General features: G+C 46.7%; 1 protein-coding gene across 3 annotated transcripts in view; it reads right to left on the bottom strand.

The window, feature by feature from the left end:
• Positions 1-23284, bottom strand: part of LOC135368583 (calcium/calmodulin-dependent protein kinase type II alpha chain-like) — a 106862-nt gene that overhangs the window by 41755 nt on the left and 41823 nt on the right. For all 3 annotated transcript variants that reach the window (XM_064601968.1, XM_064601966.1, XM_064601967.1), the window contains exon 3: positions 13982-14041. In XM_064601968.1, coding sequence (XP_064458038.1) covers positions 13982-14041 — 60 coding nt within the window. The remainder of the gene's footprint in view (positions 1-13981; positions 14042-23284) is intronic.

The raw sequence follows: 23284 nt of genomic DNA, 5'->3' as shown, positions 1-23284 counted from the left end.
GTTTTGAATGCTTCGACAAAGTATCGATGTATATGTCGGGCCAAGTTCACTTATACAGGAGCAACAACCAAAAGCGTTATACTACACAAAGGAATTAAAGGAACAAACGGCATGAAAGCCGTCAAAACGTTTCGACAAGACACACCGTGTTGCTATAGGTTTAAAGCTTCAGTGTGACAGAACAAATTCTTGTTCTTGCGCGAACTAGATTCCAAGTGTCTCAAGCAACACAGCTCAACGCACGAGTATTTAACAGTGTAAAGGTAACTAATGCATTGTTTACATCACTCACAGGAGTACGTGGTTACAGACATTACATAGGGGCTGCGAATATACAAGAGCAACTGAGAGAGCAGTATGGGGTGCGCTTGTCCCCCCTTCTCGTCGTTCCTGTTACGCGTGTACTGTTTGGCGCGCCATCATGTTGTTTTGCAACTGAGACGTCATGAGAATACGACAAAAAGCAGAGCGTGGATACTAGGGATGTGCCAACCGAATCCGCGAATCCTAGGCAGGGATTCGAGTGCTCAAAACGGCGAATCGAGTCCTTCGAATCCTCCAACCACGTTTGTTGGTTTCTTTTTCAAATTGACTCCTCCGGAGTCCGCTGAAAGAGTTCAGGCAGGAACTGCTACAATACAAGTTTAAAAGTAACATTGTTTTGATTTTGATTGTTGCTTAGTTTTATGGAAATAATTCAGACTCGAAAGTTTATGTATTTCTTGTAGTCGATGAACAACATGTTAAATAAATTAAGCTTATGAAGAACTCTATGGGTATATTTTCTCCTGAAACATTGATCTATTATTTAATTTGTTTTTCATTAAACAAAGGTATCATATTCTGCTTCACACCTTTCAGTACAAGTTTTTTTTTTCTAGACTTTTTAAACTCTTTCTAAAGAACGGATTCGAAAGGTTCGAGATTCGTAAGATTCGTGGATTGGCAGAACCTTCATTGGATTCGGATTCAGAAAATTCTGAATTCGTCCCATCCCTAGTGGATACATAATAAAGCGACAAACAATAATGAAACAAACGTAACAAGAACGCAATGCAAATAGCGCAGATACGTACATAGGGATGGATATTATAGAGGTCTACAAAAAATTTTGAGCATTGAGGCATTTTTCCTTTAGAAGAGACCACATTACAGGAGACCCGCATTCTTCGAACGGTGTTACATTATCCGGATCCGTCTGCACCGAAATCCGCTGAGCAGACGAGCCGCAGCAGAATTCGTCAAGACGTTGCAATGATTGCGGTACGAGCCCCCACACGGATGAGTTTTTCTATTCATATTTACTAGTTCTCGTGCTTTGGCCGATATACGTTCGATACAAACTAGATTTGGCGACATCCTGCAGTACCAGGAAAGTTCAACATCTTGTTAACGGAGCAGAGAGAGAGGGGGGGGGGGGGGGAGGGGAAAGAAAGGAATGTGATGCCAAGAAACCTTCGCGAAAGTTCTGCAACACTTCTTCAGCTTTCACGCATCGTTAAACGGCACACTACAAGTGGATGCGAGAGTTCGTTAAAATTGTGCACATTATAGCTCGTTCTAGAGTTTCAGCGATATGAAAGCTTACGCTGCGATGATTCTTAATTTAATCTTGCCGTTGTTAAGCGAATCGATTTTGTTGACGCCCGAAGAGCGCAAGAAGCATCGCTGTTTCAGTATATGTTTAGCTGTGATCCCGACGAGGGTTTGGTTGACCTTTCCCGTTTTTTTTTTTTTTTTCCTTTCGTCTAATAAATATATCCCCCCCCCCCCCCCCTACGAGGAGGAATGTAGCAGCTTTTATATAATGTGGACGTGCCGACTGAAGTCATCCAGTTTCATGTTGAGCTTGAGAGTGCCAGGAACGGCCTCGTGCAGGAGAGAACCCCATCGCCCTTCGTTATGGCCTGGTGAGTGACGGTACAGCAGGAACGCAGAATCGTGGATGTCCTAAGAATACGCGTGCAAACACAACTCGTGGTCCACGGATGACGCAAAGGTTGACAATTTAAGAACCTTCCTCACCGGTGCTGCCAGCAAAAGAAAAAAAAAGTGGCATGACTTGCGCCTACTTCACCACAGCCAAGCGTCGTGGGAGTCATGGAAACAAAGCCATAGGATGTCAACTTCCTCGGTAGCGCTAAAATACTCGAACGAACACATACACAGGCGCTACTTTGCTACTTTCAACAAGTATTTTACTGCATGCCGTTTCTACTATGCCGTCGCTAGCCTGGACGAAGAAGGAACAGTTTTTTTTTTTTTCTACATTTAAGTACCGGAGTTCGCGTCAGTAAATGTTGAAAATATAGCGCCTGTGTATGTGTTCGTCCGCGTATTTTAGCGCTACAAATGAAGTTGATATGTACCAACATGCATGGTATGTCACCTATCCTCCGTTGCGGACCGGTGCCTGCGACACTGCTGAACACATCAGCTTGAAGCAGCAACGCAAGACCACTGCTGAAATACTTAAGTACAGGATGGCCATGAGGAAACAGTTGACCGCTGCCACAGATCTCGCTATATGAGATCTCATTCTCGTACGAAAGCATCTGCCTGGTACACGGGTCTTACCCCAATGTCCCCATACACCGTCGTATCCAAACGCCATCAAAGCAAGGCATATACTAAAGACTGTCGGATATCTGGCACCGAACAATAGCATGCACATCGCCTCTACAAGAAATATCTCAAAATATTGTGGAGCTCACACAGGAGGGATGAACTTAGGAACCCGGACGGTTTTTTTTTAAATTCACGCACCGCGAAGCAGCTGTGGCTATGAGGGGCGTACAGATGTGGACAGAGGGAGAGAGGACAGCAGGAAGGAGTGGGAGACGGGGGTGCGTTAGTATGCGTCCTGGGCCGACTTCAGGGGGAACTGTGCCGACATTCGTCTGGAAAGTCGAAGTAAAACCCGAGACAGCACAGCCGGTGGTAGGATTCGAACCCGCCCCCCCCCCTCCCAGTCTTCAGCACGACCTTGGACACCCCCAGACAATGCGGGGACGAGCCTCATTCTGTTCCTAACGAGGCAATTGTACACTCCTGTGTTCTTACATATCTTTACGAAGTGCGGTTCGTTGTTTGCATTGTTTCGATGACGGGACTTCCAGGACGTATACCAATGGAACAATAAAACTAGATAAACAAACAAGGTTCCGACAAGGCGCATTTAAGACGATACGCGAGCAAAGGTGTGTCTCCAATTAAGGGTAACTTACATAAAGATGGCGCAGTCTGTCGTACGCGTACTTTTACACACACACAACCACGCTTTCCTTGAAAGAGCCACGTCTCAGCAGCATTCCAGGAGAGCGCGGCAGTTTTCACGTGGAAGTCTTCTGTTTACGTCCTCAGTACTTTTAGCACTTTCAATACGCAAGCAGTTGGTGCCCTTATAGTTCACAAGTGGTTCACACGGTATACGTGATACTCGCAGTATAGGAAATGCCCAGAAGGAAACAATGCGCAACAATGCGTGTCTGTGACAACGTTGGCTTCAGACAGCGGCCTCGGGGCACTTTTGGGGCTTCTGTCGCAAGAAGCCGAAGAAAGGCTCGCTTTGTCAAAGGTGCATAGAGGAGTTAGCTACAGGCAACCCTACACGGTCCCCTTTCAATTCAACCAGCAGAGTAAGTGCAGAACGACGCTTGTGCGACGTCCTCACGTGGACATTCAACATAATGAGATGCTCAAACGACACCGTGGGGACGACTTCCACACGCGGTTAGTATTACACCGACAAGGCCCGGAGACGAGGCTAGACTAGAAGCGCTGTTGGGACTTGCTCTAAAATGCGGGAGGCCGCAAGAGTGTCACGTAGCCGGGATGGAGGAACACTGGTGCAGCAGGGCTTCCTCCTTCCATTGAGATAAAAATGAAACCTGGGGGGCGCGTTCTAGCGGATCTATCCAACGAGCGGGGTGTACTATGTCGCTGGTACTCCGGTGCCTCTATGGCACCTTCTCCGGCGCTCAGAGTTTCGTGCCCCTGGAGCAGCTATTAAACCGCACTTGGACGCTTGGACACGCTCGCCTGTGCTGCCGTTACTCTGTTTTTCTACTCTCTGCTCTGCTGCCGCCCCGCGTCCTGCTTTTCTCTTTCTTCGCTTTCGTGATGAGGAGGTAAGAGGTCACGTGACGGAGCACGATACCCCTTTTTCGTGCACCCTCCAAAAGCTGGGGCGTGAAGAACGCGCTCGCGTACGAAACTCTGAGTACACTCGCGCTCCGGAGCAGACGCGCCCTATACTAAACGGCCTTTCACAGCCACGAGTGCGATACGCGCCCCGGCGAAGTTTCCAATGCTCCTCATTGGATTTCCGGCCTCCTCTATCTCCATATGTCACGGAGCCAGAGTAGCACTTACGCGGGCCGACGTGGAGCGTGAGAGTTCATCAAGAGCATCGCGCTCCGGAATAAGGGGTGGCACCGTTTAGTCAAAAAAGGAGCGCGCCCCTTCGCTCTCTAGCCGCTACTTAACGCGTCCAAGGGTTGTAACTTGTAACATGGGTTGTAACTCCTCTGGCATATAGCGACAAGGAACAAAGGACGGAGACAGGACAAGTCGCACGTTCAACCTTTACTGTGCAATTGCAGAGAAGTAAATACACAAATAGAATAGACACACACACCTAAGGTGAACCCTCGCGGCGAACACGAAACATTTTCCGTAACAACGAAAAGGTTTCCAGAAAAAATGGTGTTCCTTCACGATTTTTTTGCGGACGATCTATCGAACGGATTTTTGTTCTGAAATCGGCAGCGGTGTCAGGTGACCGAAAGGACCAGATGTTCTCATTGGGACAACCTCCTAGCTTTTATAATTAAAAAGTTAATTGTTGCAAGTTAATTAGGACATTGCCTCAGGAGTTTGCTGGTGCCCCCCTCCAAAGTAGTGCCCTTCAGCATCATAAGATATATTGCAATTGATTTCATATCTGAAAGGTGATATACAGGGTGTCCCAGAAAACGTGTCTATGAATTATAATAACTACACCACCTAAAGTCATGCGGTCGACAGCGTTTGTTCTTACTGGGTTTTTACCACCTCCTCATGTGAATGTCGTGTAACGCAAGTTTAATTATGTAGATTTTTGCGAGCTTAAGTCGGAAATTTGCCAGGTAAAGGTCACTTTTTTACCCCACCAATGTGAAGAGCGTGCCTAATTTACACAAATTAATGATAATTGACAGGGATATTCAGGAGCTATCCCATCGCAAAAAAATAGCCGAATATCACGCTCTACGGAGCTCCCACAGGATAGCGACGATGAATTTTTCGGCGCAATCTTTGTCAGTCCGACGAAAGGAGGTTGGAAACCCAGCCCACCCCGGCATCGCAGAAAGAGGTAACACAGGCATGGCTTATCGCGTCCGACTTTCGCTGAGATAATGCTTTCCCTCTCCCAATTTTAGGAACTGCTACTTTTTCTACCATCACTCTGCGGGCTGGTTTTGGAACCTTCTTTCGTCGGACTGAGCGATTGCGCTCAAAAAGTCATCGCGCGCTATGGTCCGGTGCTCCGAAAAGCATGATGTTCGGTTATTTTTTTCGATGGGATAGCTCATGAATATCACTGTCAATTATCATGAATTTGAGTGAATTCGGCACGCTCTTCATATTGGTGGAGTAAAAAAGTGACCTTCACTTGGCAAATTTCCGAGTTCAGTTCGCAAATATTTACATAATTAACCTTAAGATACATGACATTCACATCAGGAGGTGGCAAAATCCTAATATGAACAAATGCCGTTAACCGCATGATTCTAGGTGGCGCAGTTTTTTTTTTATAATTATTCAATGACACGGTTTCTGGGACACGCTGTATATACATATACGTTCGAAGTGTCTTCCATGTTCCTTTAACGCATGCTTTCTTAGATTACCTAGCAAAGGTCGACGGAGGGTATTGCCTTCAGTGTCGTAATCTCGTTTGCGAGCTCATCGTCGGCAAGGGACTGCTAATCTGTCCGCTTTCCATACATGTGTCATGATACTGCCCACCACCGGACTCACGGTTGCTCTCTATCGGCTCCGGATAACGACATCATGCGAATTGCGGTGAGCATCCACATCCACGTTTCCTTTTTCCTTTCGCCCAGAGCAAGCAATATAATACTTTGTATGCGATGACAAACTATTTAATAATAAAAAAATGCCTTTAGTCTTGTTTTTTTATGGCTATTTCTAGCACCTTGCGCGCACTTTTACTAAAAAAACCTGTCATACGCTCAGCATAATTCAGTTCGCAGATGGTCCTACACACCGGATTGATGCCTATAGGTTACCATATTTATGCATAGCAGTCGCCTTCGAACTGATACTGTCGATTAATGTTTTATCTAGCCCTCAACATTCGACTGGACATTCGAACGATATTCATTCACTACACATATCCGGTTGGTATCCGAACACTTTTACAATTACTTTTACAGTTCAAAGCTAGCGTACACTGCAATGTAAGCATGGTCCACTCGTCTGCGACCACATCCCAGCGTCACTTTACACATCTCGCCCACAAGCGACATTACCTATTCCGTGTATTCCCACTTGCTACTTCCCCACGGAGTATTCTGGTGGAAGAAAAAAAAGCAAGAAACTGTTCGCCGTCTTATTATGAGCCTTCGCACTGCTCCGGAATATCGGAAGCCGCGCACAGCACACACAGCAGACGACAACATCGCCCCTGTCGTCTGCTACGGAATCTATGGGGAGTCTTGCACAGCGCCATTTCGGGCCCATGCGGCCACGGATCCAAACGGTAAGGATTTTCATCAGCGGGTTCTGCGTGGTGTTTCAAGCGGTATTCGTCAAGGAGAGCTATACAAAACCTGTAGGAAATCCACAGAAAAAGCGGTGCGTCTTGCCAAGTGCGAACAACTCGGGACCGTGTATTCGAAAGTGCCACGTCGTCTGCTGAACTACCGCGCGTTGCATATTCTGGGGCGCTGACGGTGCTGCTCACTCGCGCCACCTGACCCACAGAAAGAGGTCTATGGTTAAAAGAGCACGAACCGCAGAAAGCAATGACGTTGAGCGCGTCTTCCGCTCGAGTGTACTTGACAATGTCGCCCGTGTTAATGCACGGATTCAGTCGACAAATCTCTAGAGTCAGTCCTCATTCCACCATTAACCGCGTACTCACACCGACCCGGACGGCTCATTAGTTATCGCCCTCCCATCCGCCCATCAAAGAAAGCAGTAATGAAACCGCACTTTCTTCATATATCACATCACAATGCAGACAGGGAGGAAGCGGCCGACCCGAGAGGGGGGGAAATAGCCATTCCAGGGCCATCATCAGGGCTATCATTAGTGGCCCACTGCATGTGTCTTCTCTCTGAGAACATGTCGTGCTCATCGCTATGCGTCACGGGTTCCGAATGTTCATCTGCCGTTAGGGAACAGTTGGCGTGTTCACGAAGTTTGAACACACGCGAACGAGATCGTTCTACTCCGACGTTATAAGGAAGGCTATAAGGAAGGCTATAAGAAACGAGGAACACCTAAAAAAAAAGTAATTCTCCTTACGTAACCGGCAATCAACGAAGGATGTCGTTTCCTAAACCTCTCGTATCCAGGCCTTTCTCGCAAGCAGCGTAGTATCTCTAATAGCAGAGCTACGCTATGCACGGCAACGTTTTAGACAGATGCTTTCAATTCGACAGACCAAAAAAAACTTATATCATAAAGATACTCTCTATACTACGGGTTCGTGACTGGTCGAGGACACCAGCAATTTGGTCGCACGGCACAAGTTGCACATACACGCGGCCTTTGGGAGGGACGTTTGTTACGAGATGGTTGTGTGTACGCTGAAAGAACAGTGAAATCCCCCTTCAAATTTTCCGTTCTTTTCTCTCTTTTTTTCTTTTTTTTTTCTCTCGGCTGCGGCGTGTTGTGCAGTAAAGGACCGACGAGGTAAGCTGACTTGTAGAGCGCGAGAGAGGCATCTGGTCTGCACACACTCTAGGACTCTCCACTCCTTTAAAGTGGGACTTCCGCAACAAAATAACCACAAACGTTGCGATATATCCGTAACCTTTGAGATGTCAGGAACATGTGTAGAAAATATCTCGTTCCGAACCTGCGCAGATTTTATTCAAACGAATTTATTACGAAGTGAGCGCTTCGCCTCTGTGAAGCGAGAGGGCACTGAAAGCAACACACTGCTGACATCATCCGGCAAGGGAGAACGCAGTTTTCAAAGCAGACGGCAATGCTGGGTGACGTCACGGTATCCTCCACTGGACGAAGCGCCGTAGTATGGAGCTCTGTATTCTGCTCTACGCATTTCGGTTTCCTACCGTCATCATTTACGAATTAATTACTCGCGCAATACGAATGCGAATGTTGTATTCGGTATCGAGGTGGTGGTTCGTGTTCGATATGATGCACAGCTGTTTTTTTTGTTTTTGTTTTTTTTAATCCTTACGAAGTCTCCCTTTAAAGCGCACGTAAGAGAATGAGGGAAGTCAGCGTCACTTCTGGGCAACCCGCCTTATCGGTCTTCACACTCGGACACCACCGAATTAACCACCGAAAACGCCGTCGTCCCTCCCGCTGTTCGGTTAGCGGTCACCGACACACACCAAGTTTGAGTTTGATTTGGCCTTTTCTGGCGCAAAGATATCACCGACACACGCCAAAGGTTCACATATCGCCACGCGGATGCGCGCTTCGGAACATGTGTTTACGTCTCTGGGGGCCTTGGAAAGTGCGGACTGGAATCTGCGAACTCGATTAGTGTGATTATGGCGCTTACGGCTGTCACGGCGGCTAAGTACCGAACTACTCATCTTCATCGACCCGGGCCAAGCCAGGCCTCCGTCGGGGCTGCAGAGATATTTCTGCAACGCCACACTGAGTTAAGACAGAAGATGGCTCGGATCAGCGGTCAGTGATCCGGTGATCTTCGTGCGAACAGCTACCGCGGGCCTGGCCAAGACGTTCATTACGTATAACAAGATATGCCGACAGTGTAGTAGTACCGTGTGGCTATTCTCGTGCAACAGAGAAAGTAGTAACGACCACGGCCATCTCTATCTCTAGAGATGATCGTGGTAACGACTGAGACAGTAACAACTTGTTCTTAGCACGCTCTTTTCTTTTCTTTTTTTTATAGTGCCTCCCCACTCTTATACATCTAGCACATATAGTGTAGGGTTTAAAGCTGTCATCACATTTCGAAGTGTAGAAAATGCTAAACACTTGGTATGACTGAGCTCCGCACAACGACAGGCGAATATAAGCAGAACTAACGACAATTATAATCTTATATTTGAAATATAGTGAAAGAAAATGAATATACAAATGTACTACGAAAAATATTTTAGTACGCGCGTGTGAAAGGACAGAAATCGCGAAACATCCTTCTCTACGTCCAGTCGCCAACGCAGTGAAGTTAGAATGGTGCAGCTTCACGGCGTGGCACAGTTGTCATGCAGGCAAAGCACGATTTACAGGGCAGCCCGCATAAGAAACCTTAAGCGCCTTCTCTTCCAATTCCATTCTTACGGTCACGGCGTCTGAATACCGCGAGATAACTTTGCCGCACTTTACTGCTTGTTTTAAGCCCTGCGTAAATCGGCACAGGCAGATAGATGCACAACAAAACTCCCGGAATATTCCGCTGTATATACAATGTAAAAAACCTTTCAGGTGATACCTTCTGTACTACAGCGATCGAGTTCTAAGCGTTTGGCAGGGGGTGAAAGAGGACGCGCCTTGATAAATCCGTTACCGTCTACACGGGGTAAAGTGAATTAAGGAAGCGTCGCTAGAAAATTTCTTCCGGCGAATCGCTAAGCCTGCAAAGTAGTCGGTAGCAAATCAATCAGGTCCACGCAGACCCTGCCTAGCAATCTCCGGTTGCGCAGCAAATAAGTATGTGTGTAAAAAATAAGACGACCACGATGAAATTAAACTTGGCGACGTCGTGGCGTCAAGTTTCGTTGCGAAAATGTCTTTTACTTCGGTCTGCGCTTCTCGCAGTAAGTTATTCAGATTACGGACCGCGGTTATTGGGGGGGAGGGAGCAACGAAATGGCGCGGGGTCAGCGGGGATGACAAGTGAATATTAACAATTGATGTACACTCTAGCTATACCTTTAATAAAGGTTTTCCCAACATGGCTTCAATCTTCATTATTTTCCCAATAGGGATTTGTTGGCTTTTGGTTTAACTTTAGGCTGCGATGTTGAATCGGTTCGAAATTTTCCACGATTAAACTTATTAATTAGAGTTCCACGCGGACACAGGAATTTTCCACCTGCACCGAGTAATTGGGGAGTACGGCGCGCCAGCATAGGTAAACTTTTATAGGTTGCTACCCTGCAGTTCTCTTTCTTCACGAAAGTGAGAAAAGAACGACAGGAAAGTGAGATACGGCGCTTTGCCTGTACTGTATGAATGTCTACATTAGGTGAATCTTTTTTCTTTTTTTTCTTTTTTTTTTTTTTTTGCACATACGTTACGTATTCAAGTGAATCAATTCTTTCGCCGGGAACACTCTAGAGTGTGTCGAAGAACAAATTAAAAACAGAAATGCATAACGGCAAATACGCAATGGCAAGACAGTGTTTCACCAATACAGCTTAGGGAGCCTTTAAATAAAATTAAAAAAAAAAACAGAAAAGAAAGAAAAAGGAAAAACATGACGTTCACACAATGACAACTCACGGCCATAGAAATACGGAAGTCGATTATAGCTTCGGAAACAAATTCCGTTGTCCTTGTTCTTTTCCATCTAGTCTAGCCCATCCGAGAACGTTCTCGACAGGCTGACTAAACCGTGACTTCAGGTAGTTTCTGAAAATGCATGGACTAGACCGACTAAATACAGCCTGGCCGCGTTACGGTGCAATACCAACTGCACGCGCACATCACAATACACGAAAAACGGTACAAGACTACCCATCTACAGACCACAATGCCGGCTAAATCAATTTTTAGACTCCTAACAAGTGTCGTCCGTTCTAAACGAGCACGACAGACGACGGCGCCTCGCCCCTTGTTACTATGTAGGCAATAATGGCCGCCAGCTTCCCATAAGCGGATTCTCTGGAGACCAGAGCCGGTCACGTCGTTCCATGCACGGCTGCTGTCTACGGCGGTTGAAACACACTCACCCCACTGAATAAGTAATAGAGCTCGCAATCGACGGCTTTGGTGGGGAAATAGAACGATGGGAGAACCACGATAGGGCAAAGAAACGACGCCGAAAGGACAAGACCTCAGATGCATCTCTCTCTCTGAGAGAGACCGCACGATAACCGCTACGATAATGTGGTAACATCTTTCGTCAAAAATAGGAGATACAGGCAGAATTCTGTGATGCTGTAATCTTTACATTGCCTCGCGTAGACCGACCGTTTTCTACGTTCTATTTTTGACGAAGGATGGCACCACATGTATCGTAGCGGTTTCTTTCTCCGGTTCCCAAAGGTAGCCTGGCTCCGACCGGTTCCCTGCCGCTCCACCACGTAGCGACCGACCGACCGACCGTATGCAGGGCGCCGGTTCCTGAGCAAGCAGCACGACCAATATTGGGCTGGGTATTTGCGATACCGGTCCAACATCGGTTCAGCATTGAACTTGCATTGCCAATATTCAGCCCATATTGGGCCAAAGTACTGATCCGCTTGGGTGGAAACTCCCTATTTATGAGCGAAAGAAACCGCAATATACTGCTTTCCCACCCACTCCTCAAGAAACCCGGCAATGAGAAGATTGGTATCCTCAGACGATCTCCCGCGATGACTGGACAAGTCGTTTAACTGAGAGGACCAATAAGAGTGAGCGACGCAACGGGCGACTCGTTCCTTTTGTGTTGGTATCAAGGTAACATTTGAAAGTTTCACTCCGCGATTAGATATTTTTCCACCTGTGCCCCCTTTAAGAAATTACAAGCGACAGTTTCGGCTTACGGATCATAGCGTATGCAGAGCACAGAGCCAAAACTGCCATTTTGGTTCAATCTCCTCCGAACAATGCCGAAAAAGAAAATCTGTCCTATTAACATTTCCAATGGCCCATGTCACCTGTTTGTGTTAGCCCACGCCTGTGTGCTTCGTAATCACGCGTGTGTGGAACAGAACTGTTTTTCTTTTTTTCACATACGCGTCGTATCTTAGGGGCCCTCCAGCGCACCACACTCCGTGCGCACCAAAACAAATCCACGTGGGTAGCACGAAGAACGAAAACCGCTTCGGGGTGGGACCGACGAGCTCGCGCCGTTGGTTGCGGTCTCCCCACTTCTGTTGTCCCCATACTGTGCCATCTAGTGAAGAATGAGATAACCCTCTGACGCCTCAAGGTCATGCGCATAGGCCGTCAGGGTGTCGGAGCGAACCGAAAACCGGAACCGAAAACCGAAAAAAAAACGCTATTTTGGTGCGAACCGGAACGGAATCGAAACCGTATACGTTTTTTTCGCTCTGGAGGGAAACCGAAAAATATATTTAACGGTTTTCGGTCCAAAATAAAACTTCGCCGGTTTGGACTACGGATAGGCGAATGAAACAGACGTCGTGTGCTCTGAAGTCATGTCATGGGTACCATACGAGGGTTACGGTTACGGTGGAATGTATGTCGGTATACTATGACCCTTAGGCTCCCTTTGTAATGGTTTATCGTTCGCGCACGCACACAGGCTTAGAGGTACATGTGACTCTCTAGCAATGTGCCGTACTGTTCGTTCTAATTTGATCCCCGCAAACTCTCCTCAACTAAACAGCGACCCAAGGGGGCTGCATAACGGCTTCTTTATATGTAATGTCGTGCAACGCGTCCCTTGTTTGAGAGCAGCTAAGTTGAATACATTTACGTATACGCGAGGGCAAGCCCGTGCGAAGTGGCAACTCTTTTGTGGACAGGACACAAAGAAAATAAAACGGAGCCGTCGAGCGCGTTTGTGAGTGAAGGTGTTCCTCGATTTGCGTCGTACTCGTGCGGTGGTGCTTGCTGGCTAGAGAGTAGCAACAGACATTCGGATGGGACGCGATCGCTCCAACCCAGCAAGAAAGTACTTTACGTATGACATCACGACAAGTCCGTTTGTAGCATGTGCTTCAAGAAAGGAGAAAGCCTATTTGAACAGACAGTAACCTACAGGAACCATGAGCTACCAATTTCACAGCTGTCTATTAATATGAAATACCATGTATACGGGATAAACGGGTTTACATTTTGTAACATTGATTTTTTTGTGGGGATAAATATTCCCAGCAGAAGCGGAACCGGTTAAAAACCGGTATGAACCGTTATTTTTTTGCTCCGGAGCAGAACCGGTACCAGATCCTTTATGATGTAACCGGAACGAAAAACGTTTCGGTTCGACACCCTGTAGGCCGTTGTGAAAAAGGTCCGTTGGTTAAGTCAGTGGACCCGCATGCCGCGAAAACGGCTGCGTTCCGCAAATATCCAGAGACGATGTCGGACACGTTAGGAAAGTTGAGCGATTGTTCAGAGATTGGAACCGGCGACAAATCCAGTTCACCCGCCGTTAGTGAACCGATCCGGCTCACTGGTGAGATCTGCATTCGTGCATTCTTTCAATGGGACAGCAGCCAGACACGAGCATAACCGTAAGGAGTTAATGGTCCTAAATGCCGGAATTCTCAGTTTCATTTTCTTTAACAACCTCATCCTTTTCATTTATTCATCCTCTCATATTAACCTCTGAAGTGGGGTAGCGACCTGTGGCTACCACGCGGGGAAACATCCCATGTCATCATCACTTCATCATTTATTGTTGTTGTTCTTTATCCAGAAAAAATAATGAATCAGAAAAGTACATCTACCTCTTGTAGCTAGCGGAAACGACGTTATACAGAGACCGGCAAGAGAAATTTCCGTCACTCTTTCCTGCCCTACAGTCTACAAACACGTTTTGCCAACATGTGTATAAAGAGTAGTCTTACATCTAAGCCCATTCAATGTCAGTCTTCAACGAGAAAGAACCCTCACTCACCGATATTCGGATGGTTCAACTTCCGGCAGATCCGGGCTTCACGTTCTAGCTTTTGGAAATCTGAAACAGAAAACAATTAGGTCAGTGAAATGTGTCGTAATCGCCATACGAATGTGCAAGACACGCAGAATTTATATCTACACATGCTATCCATCAACAAACCCTTCAGTGGAGTTTTTAAGACTCTGAAATGTCCACCACAAATTTGTGACGCAACACCGCAAGCACATTGTTTCCTCAGACACACGCTACCATAATAATAGGGTAGGACACGTAGAATCCCTACACTATCTCCCGCGATGACCCTACACTAAGGATAATCAAGTACGAGACTAACACCCGACAGGTATTTAAACCTTACGTTCCGACACAAAATCTTCACACAAAAATGAAAAACGACGTGTGCCCCAATACAACTAGTAACTACAAATATAACGAATAAAGTACGAGCTTGTCGCCCTGTGAAACAGTACAGGCTTCGGTGGTACAACGGGAAAACTCGAAACTATTACTTCGAATGCACCATCATCAGCTCAGAATTTTTTTTTTTTTTTTTCAACATCTAGGGGTCAACAAGGGGTGAAAAGAACCAGTAGTGACACTGAAGAAAGCCGGACAATCCCAGAAGTCGAGGTAACGCGCGGGGTCAGAGTGCAACCGAGAAATTATGTTTGACGAGGTGGACAGGAGACCAAAGGACGAACCGAAAACCACTGAGCGTGCCGACTCGCGATTCAGAAAATAAATTATCTTCTGTACCGAGTGCCCAACACTGACATAAATGAGAAAACGTCCCAATTAAACGAATGATTCACAACCCCGTAACCCCTGAATATAATGATGATGACCAATGTGCATTTATTTCCGCGATGAACAAGCATCCACAAGAGAAAAAAAAAGCCACACACATACAACTTGTTACTTCCCCCCCCCCCCCAACGCCTTCGATTAACGCCTCGCGTGCTGCTTCAACATATTGAAGGCACGAAAGCCCTAGGGAAACACTATACATCATTCCCATTACAACACCCCGGTATGCTCCCGCAGACATAGCGATTTCTCTGGCTTGCAATTCACTTAGAGTTGGAAAGCTCGCACGGAACTTCCCAATGAATTATCCATTGACAAAATATTTTAATATTCCATCCAGCGCAGCACGGCGCGAAGGTGCAATTCGAGAAAGCTTCGGCTACATGGCATACGATATGGATGAACATTAACTACAGCAGGCCTCTTTTCACTGCCGCAGTTACAGCGACCATAAAGAATAGTATATCCGATGGCGTCCTCTGGTCACCATGGAGGATAACATTTTTTCCGCGCTATTGAAGCAGAACACGTTTGGGTCGTGCACTACCCAAGCGAGACAGTATCAACTGTGTGGCTTGTGAATAATGCCGAGTCCTTGGGTGGCTTTTAAAATATTTCATAAAGGCTTCGGAATAGAAGGCGCATGTTTTACGTATTGCGCGTCAGACGTTGTGGCATCGAATACTGATGGCGTGATATCTGTGTTGGACTGAAGAACGATGACAGAAGAGGAACCCGGCACTCTCAAACACGGTAGCGACAGAAGACGTGCACTTCTTGAAGCCAGCTTTACAGGAGCTACGTGAAGTGAAGCCACGTTCTTTGGGCCTTTGATCTTAATTTTTTTTTTTTTTTTTGTTTAGCGATAGCTATGTGGGACCATCCACCGTGTTCGTCTGTCCGTAGCTTTATTGAACCACGTGACAGTGACCACCAACGATGCAACAACAAGCCACCGCATTTAAATATGATGTGACTAGCCTTACCAGCAGCCAAGCACAATGATTTTTTTATCTTTCTTACGTTTCGCTTTCACCACGTGCCCATTACGAGCTTCAAGAAAAACGCTACGCAGGCATTGCCTAATTCATCTATATTTACAGAGGTCTCGAACGGGTTTATAATTTGAAGCTGACCTTCTCCGTGTTCATTTCCGTCTGGAATTGGGTCTGGTAACGCTTTCGCAAGAAAACGCCCGCGGCAACTGAACAAAGGACATGGGATAAATTGAATTTTGTACAGTACTATATTGAAGCTTCAGTTACACATGACATGGAATAAGATATTAAATTGTAACTTTCATTTCTGCAAACAATTGGTGCGTTAACAAGTACAGCATTCACAGACGCGTTACCTTAACAATGGGGGCTCCGGATTATCCCGTTCCCGAACAGCAATCTCACGCTTCCGAAGTTATATTTTTTGACGGGAGAGGTATCCGTTATTCCGTTCTGCACTTCAATTATACCGGAATACGAGCATGTAGTTTTCGTATGCATCGAGCTCTGTTAGCGGTGTTGTGGTTTTGTACCAGTGTTACCGTGTCTACGCAATCTCTTCACAAATCGGTTTATCGTCGCATCGAGAACCGGTTGCTGGCGTTCAGCCCATCTTGCATTCTCTGTATACGACTTTGTACATGTCGAGGGGACATCCTACTTCGCACCGGATTATGTCGGTAAAATGTAACATGCGGTTATGTGCATCAATGTGAAGTTTTACAAGAGGCGGTACAATTGACGCTTATTGATTTATTTATTTATTTATTATTATTAAATTTATTTAGTTAGTTGAGACCAGCTCCCGTGGCACAGTGGTTAGGATGATCGCTTTCCACGTCGAGACTCTGAGATGACACGGGTTCGAATCCTGTCACCGGCTGTGCTGTGTGAGGTTTTTCCTGGGTTTTCCGAAGACTTTCCAGACAAATGTCGGCACAGTTCCCGCTGAAGACGGCCCAAAACGCATACTAACCCACTCCTTCCTGCTGTCCCCTCTCCATCTGTCCATGTCTGTACGCCGCTCATAGCCACAGTTGCTTCGCGGCGCTAACACGAAAATAAAAATTGTAGGAGCCTTCATCTCCATATTTTTCTGTCCTAACTCCAACGCCAAAACTGGAACCACGAATACTGAGACTGATCCGGCTCTCATAACGGCAGGCCCCTCCGCAGAGTGAAGAGGTCCCGGGAGAAATCACGTGCTTTCGAGAACCAATAATAATGTCCGATGATCTGGCTACCCTGACATCTGAGATTGACCCGGAAGTTTGTTCGAGGGTTCGTATACGCTCGCCAAGTACGACGCGCAGGAAAAGAACATGCAGTATAATATAATAAGAATAAGATAATAATAAGAATAATAATAATAAGAAGAAGAAGAAGTGCAGTATAATACTCGTATTTCGTAATAACTGACAGTAACTTACTTGCAAGCAATCACCAACTGACCAATTAAACGGTTAATTAAACTAATTAATAACCCCTCAGAGAGCAGCTTTCATGTTGAATACAAGTCGGCGAAGATGCGACTGCATAGTTTACGAGACAGACACGAATTTCTAAAGTAACTAGCTACACAGCAAGTATAGTACTTGGTTACTTTAGAATTTCCTGTTAATTACAGTTGCCGGTTAATTGGTCAGCGAGCGAGTACTAGTTACTAAGTTACTTCCCAAGACTGCAATAAACGACATTCATCAAAGTCCCAACCCAACAGGGTGTCCCAACACCTTTAAACCAATGGCTTAGGGACGGAGGTCGTTGGAAGATGGAAAGGTCGTTATAGTATGCAAGCCGCCAAAAGGTGTGTGTATATCATGCGGACTAGATTAGGAAGCACATCCTTGCAGCTTCGGACGCGTCGAGCGGAAAAAAAAAAAACGGTACCACTGCGTTTTCTCCTCTTACTCGAGACAATGCAAAAGACTCCCAGTCCACGCGTCTAACTGCACCGACCTAGCGATTAAAAGGGCACTAAATTGCAAAAACAACTTGCTCTCAAATGAAAGCCCGTGCACAAATAGTATAATGAAGGAGAAATAGTTCTCACAGCGCTACCGTTTAGAAGAAAAACGCAGAGCCGTCTTTGGCGGCAGCGAATGGGATCCCCAGGAGGCAAAGATTGGTGGCATCCAATGAGACAGCAGGAGAAGCGCGCGCGTACATATCGTGGCCGTGTGTGTTCGGAACGGGTCCGATTGTAGTGTTCCGTATCTGGGTTGCATGATGCGCACTGCTGCATTTTTCAATCCCGATTCACTGAATTGTAGCCCACAACAGTTCTCGCGAATGTTCCACTGACAACATTTATCTTCACATCCTTCGGACAGCAGCAGCGCCAGTCCGCTTCGCAGCGTGTACTATGTATTTCACCGGGACTGCTCCATGGCGTGGCACGCGCGTGCACGCGCAGCGTGGACTAAAATCACCGATGCACGAGCTGAAACGACGTTCACTGCGAAGCAAGAAAGAGCCCGGTATAATTGCATTTTAGCGCCCCATTAACGAGTAACTTTCTTTTCTGTAAGAGTCAAGACACCTTAATCTCGTGGAGACAAGTACGCAATTTAATCCCAGCGTTACCCACGTGTTGGGAAACGCGGAAACGACAGTTATTTCCCTGGGGATGGCAAGACAAACAGGAGCGGAAGGAAATTCCAATCGACGTGCACGTTCACGTGCTCAGTCAGTAAAAAAAAAAAAAAAGAAGAGGTAGGAAGGTTCGTAATAGACCTTTCGTCGTACACAGACCCCCAGACTTTTTGCCCCATCGCCAGGTGGTAATGATATTTCGCTTAGAGCCGCTTCCCGCGACATAAGATAAGTTTAACTGGGTTATGATATATTGGAGCTAGGTGGCTACCCCATAAGAGCGCCTGCAGCTCCAGTTCTTGCGCGTTAGAATATGATAATTGGGAGGCATGGAATTTAGAAGCGGTTGAAAAGTTTATGATACATGTAGTTAGAGCGTACTTTTAGTACTTTTCGTCGATAGGAAGAGCGCTCAGGCGGAAGGCCTGTAGCTTTAAAAAGGAGCGGACGTCTCGGGGATGGAAGAGGCGGGGTTGTCTGCCGGAATGTTCGCCCACTTCTCAGGCAGGTCGAAATGAAAAGGAAATGAACGGGTTATGTGGGGGCATCTTGGGAGTTTGTTATTTCTTCGGGTGGCGGTGGACATAATCAACGGGAGGAAGCTTTTCACAATGTCCAGGTGCGTTGAAGTTAAACTGCAGACAATAACGCGGTTTTAAGCATTAATACAGGTTAGCGGTATCCTCCCCAGGCATGTACGCTGTATACACTGCATGGTTAATGCATGAGCCGCCCACAAAACTGAAAAGAGAAAATGCAAAACATTCTCCTGAAATGCGGCGTGTGCGAATGTTACAGTCCTGCCTGCAAAAACGTTCCTGCAATATTGAACTGCAGGGAAATTAAACGAATACGAAGAAACGGTTCCACGCTTACACAGGAAATCGGGGGCTGACACCAAGCACCACACGGGACATGGAAGCCCTTCCTCGAAAAAGATTCCAGATCCCTCGAAAAATCCCCTCTAACAGGAAGTCAACAACGTACCTCCTGAAGCCCCTCGTATTTTTCATTCCGGGACGCGCAGCCAACACCAATAGCCATCTTTTCCAATTTCCAATATACTTTACAGTTTTGAAGTCTGCGTTGGATATAGTACGTAAACAGGGCAGCAGTGCACTATAGCAGGCGCCAACGCCTGTTAGGGCGCTCCTGCTTCCGCACGCATGCAAGTGAATAAAAAGTGCAGCGCTATTGCACGTGTTACGGGCGACAGTCAATTGCAACAGGATTGCACAGAATGATACCTCGTTATCACTCCTGACTTGTGGAAAGCGAAGGGGTCTTGCTTTTTTGTGAAAATTAACATAGTTGCATAAGTGTCACAAAAAGGTGTACGCCTCCCGTTTTCAACAAATCAGGGGACAGAACGATGTCATTCGGCATAGTGTCAGGGACTTGTTATGCAGTAAAGTTTTTTCTTTTTTTAAAAAATAAAGTTATGGGCAGAGGGTCCGATAATAATGGTAATACTAATAAGTCTCGGTCGTATCAAGCACACGGCGTAAACTAAGCCCCGATGTGTGAACGCGGCATGCGCAAGACACGATTCTCAATTTCCAAAATATCGCATATTTGTTAGATCAGGTTGAGGTTAAAGGAGCACGAAAAGCCCTTCGAACATGTTTATTTATTTTATTTTTTTACCGCGTGACATGAGCACATTAAACGCGTGTCCTCGTGGAGCTTTTCTAGCGCCAGGAATTCGCCAGCTAGCACTTTTTTTTTTCGCCCGGCTTCGATGGAGCCGGGCAGCGGGTTGCCTAACTATAACCGGTGTCGTCACATCCGCAACGCGAGGGCTCGCATTGGCCCGCATGTCGAACTTAACATGAGTTAGCAGACGACGGAACCGGAACACGAGCGACCGCGGTGCCCCTAGCGCGATCCAAGCGTATAAAACCGCTAGCTTTCCGGCACCCACGTTCGGGTGACAACTGTCACCACTGTCACAGTGCCAGTGTCACTGGCGCGGGCGCCAGGCTAGCAATTTCCGAGTGCTATAGGCCGCAGCAGCGGCGATCTCTCTCAGCTCCTCCTGGCGTGTTGTGACGTCACATCATGCGACTACTTTTAATGGGCGCCGAGAATCGTCTGTTACTGTGCACGAGCAAGGCGACCGGTCCACTGCTCTGCGCCCGACGAGAGATGGGCGTCGCCAAAGGAAAAAGGAAGGCGCGCGCGCACATTGGGCGGATGAGATGACGCCACAAACTGGCAACCGAGGGCAGGAACTTTTCTGACCTGCGAGATTGAAAGCTCGCTTGCGCGCCAGGAGTGCGCTCAGCACTCCTACATTCTATGCGGATATGTGTCCTTGAGATTGTATAATCCTAATTCTACACGCTAAGACAAAAAAAAAAAGAGTAATTTTAGTCCGTTTGGGGGACTAAATGCAACTTCACGAAGAGCACATATTTACGTAGATTGTTGCATTCAGGAGATCATTTGCGAAGCTCGGTGACTATTTGCAGTTCTCGGGAGTAAATTTTGGGGTTAAGGGACTAAAATGGGGAGTAAATTGCAATCTAGGGGACTAGAAGCTGCAATTACTCCCTGTTTTACTCCTTTTTTTTTCCTTAGAGTATACCCCCCGTGACTTGTTTTTTCTTTCTTTTTTTTTTGCCTTTTCCATGTTCCTTTTATTGAAGTTGAGTAACTGAGTTGATCTACTGTAACACTTGCTTTGCGGACACGACCGCATGTAACAACAAAAAGACAGGGCAGTTGTGTCCGAGACCGATCGATTTTCGTGGTCGTACGCGCGGAGAGCGCGAGAGAGACGTTCGCCCGTCAGGCGATCGATGCCCGGAGGAGAGTTTCCCCGAAACACGCCGCCGCCAGGTTCAGTACGCCGTTGTTGTTTTCCTCGCTTTCGTCTTTACACCTTCTCGCTAATGGCGTCAGGGCCCAAGTGGGTCGACAAATTGCTGCTTCACCTGCTCGTGGACGCAACGAAACACAAAGCGGGCTATTTTTAGAACGCGGTTTCATTAACGTTCCGCCCGTGGATTAATCAAAACTCGCCCGCAGTTTGAAGTTAGTAGTTTTACGTCGGAAATTGCTTGGTGGGCAAAAAAAAAAAAAAAAACAATAAAGGTAAAGTTTCCCTTGAAGCGAGAGAGAGTGCAGTGAAGTGAAGGCGACCCAGAACATGCGTTCGCTAGAGGCAGACGCAAGGTTGCATCTATTTTTTTTTAATTCCCAGTCTATTCTTCAAATTTCACTGAAATAAACATCTTATTATACTGTATTACGTGTTCTCTCTCGCGCGATTCGAAGTGTAACGTTGGTGCGAACCGCCAGTCCAATGGACAAGGAAACACGTAAACCGTTACATTGGAAAAGTAGTTAACGAAAATACACTTAGTAACTTTGTTGACGAACACGGCTAAATATCTACTGTTCATCTTTAACAAAGGTTTTCTCATTTCGAAGCATTGCAGCAACACAAAACAAATCACACGCACACAAAAAAAGGATAACTGAAGACGAATACTACGCAATAAGGTTACTGCCAAATTGGGACAGTGTATACCTCAAAACCACCACAGCAGGACACCCTCAGTACCTCGCGTATCTGTATTCTCCACAGCGAGAACCCTTTAAAAAAAAAAAAGGTGAGGTGGCATACTCAAAACCTCGGTGTCGCGAGAGCAATCCGCACCTTATCCGGCCTGATATGGCCGACATACATTGTTTTACGAGGCCGTATTGTGCAACGATGCAGCCCGTCGTATGTGGTCGGTCAGTTATGCCAGGGTGAAAGCTTCCTAGATCCAGTTTTACTGCCTAAATCCATCGATTGTAAAGCCATCTTACTCGGTCGTAAAATGATATTAAGAGCCGCTACACGGCGTCCGGTCGTCGAATAATGCGTAATACACGTAATGCCTCTAGCGGATTTTGTGTAGCACACAATGTTCGAACTCGAGCGAGATCTATGTGTCTCTCACATTGCAACAGTGGCCGTAACGCAAAGCCGGCAGCTCCCTCGGTGGTTTTAAACGTACGTGCCTCTATATTGTCCTCGCTAGTAAGTAGTAACGGCCCGTCGAAAAGTGGCAAACGCCTTACCCGCAATTTTGACTTGAAAGCGCAACAGCAAGATCGCTTTTGGAACACTCGGCATGAGCTTGCCTCCGTCGTATAAAACTAACTGAGGAATTGTCTAGAAAGGAAATATCTGGTGTGATTCTGTGGGGGGGCGATGACTATTTTGCTCACTCAAGTCCCGGGAGCGATCACCGCGGTGAGTTTATCAGACTCGCCGTCTTCATGGCTCAGGTATCGGCACCGCCAGCATGCTCAGGTATCGGTGCGAGCTACTTTCAACAGTGTTCACGTGAGCGATAGTCCCATGGAATATACTAGTGAAAAAAAGGAAAAGAAAAAAAAAACTCACGGGTAGAGGTTCCACCGCGTGTTGTGTTGAGCATACGCAGACTATCGGAAGTGGCGTACTGCGAACTTAGCAGACGACACCGGCTTCGTCTTTTCCTATCGTCTGCTACGAAATGTCCTGTGGCTGCGCCGCGGCTATATTCCCCACGGCTAGCGCAACACCACCCTGAGACAAAGCCTGATCGCTTCAGCGACGTGACGTAACAATTAAAAGTCCGCCAATCACGACCGTGCTTTCAACGGCCGTAGCATCAAACCTTACGTGTACCATCACGGCACCATTATTATTCTTTTTTATTTTATCACTGTCATCGCAACAGTGAGACATTACTGCGAATTTCTCCCCTCAGTGAAGAAAAGTAATGATTACGCAACATAGTTTGTACAATGGCTCCGCCCTCAAAAGCTTTTTCGTCCGCGGGGCTCCACCATGACCGACGTGATCCAACAAATAAAAATTGGTCTAGTCCACAAAACGTGAGAAAGAAAGCACGTA

This window comes from Ornithodoros turicata, chromosome 9 (assembly GCF_037126465.1).
Source record: "Ornithodoros turicata isolate Travis chromosome 9, ASM3712646v1, whole genome shotgun sequence".
Classification (NCBI taxonomy): Eukaryota; Metazoa; Arthropoda; class Arachnida; order Ixodida; family Argasidae; genus Ornithodoros; species Ornithodoros turicata.
This window is presented reverse-complemented; position numbering and strand designations above follow the sequence as displayed.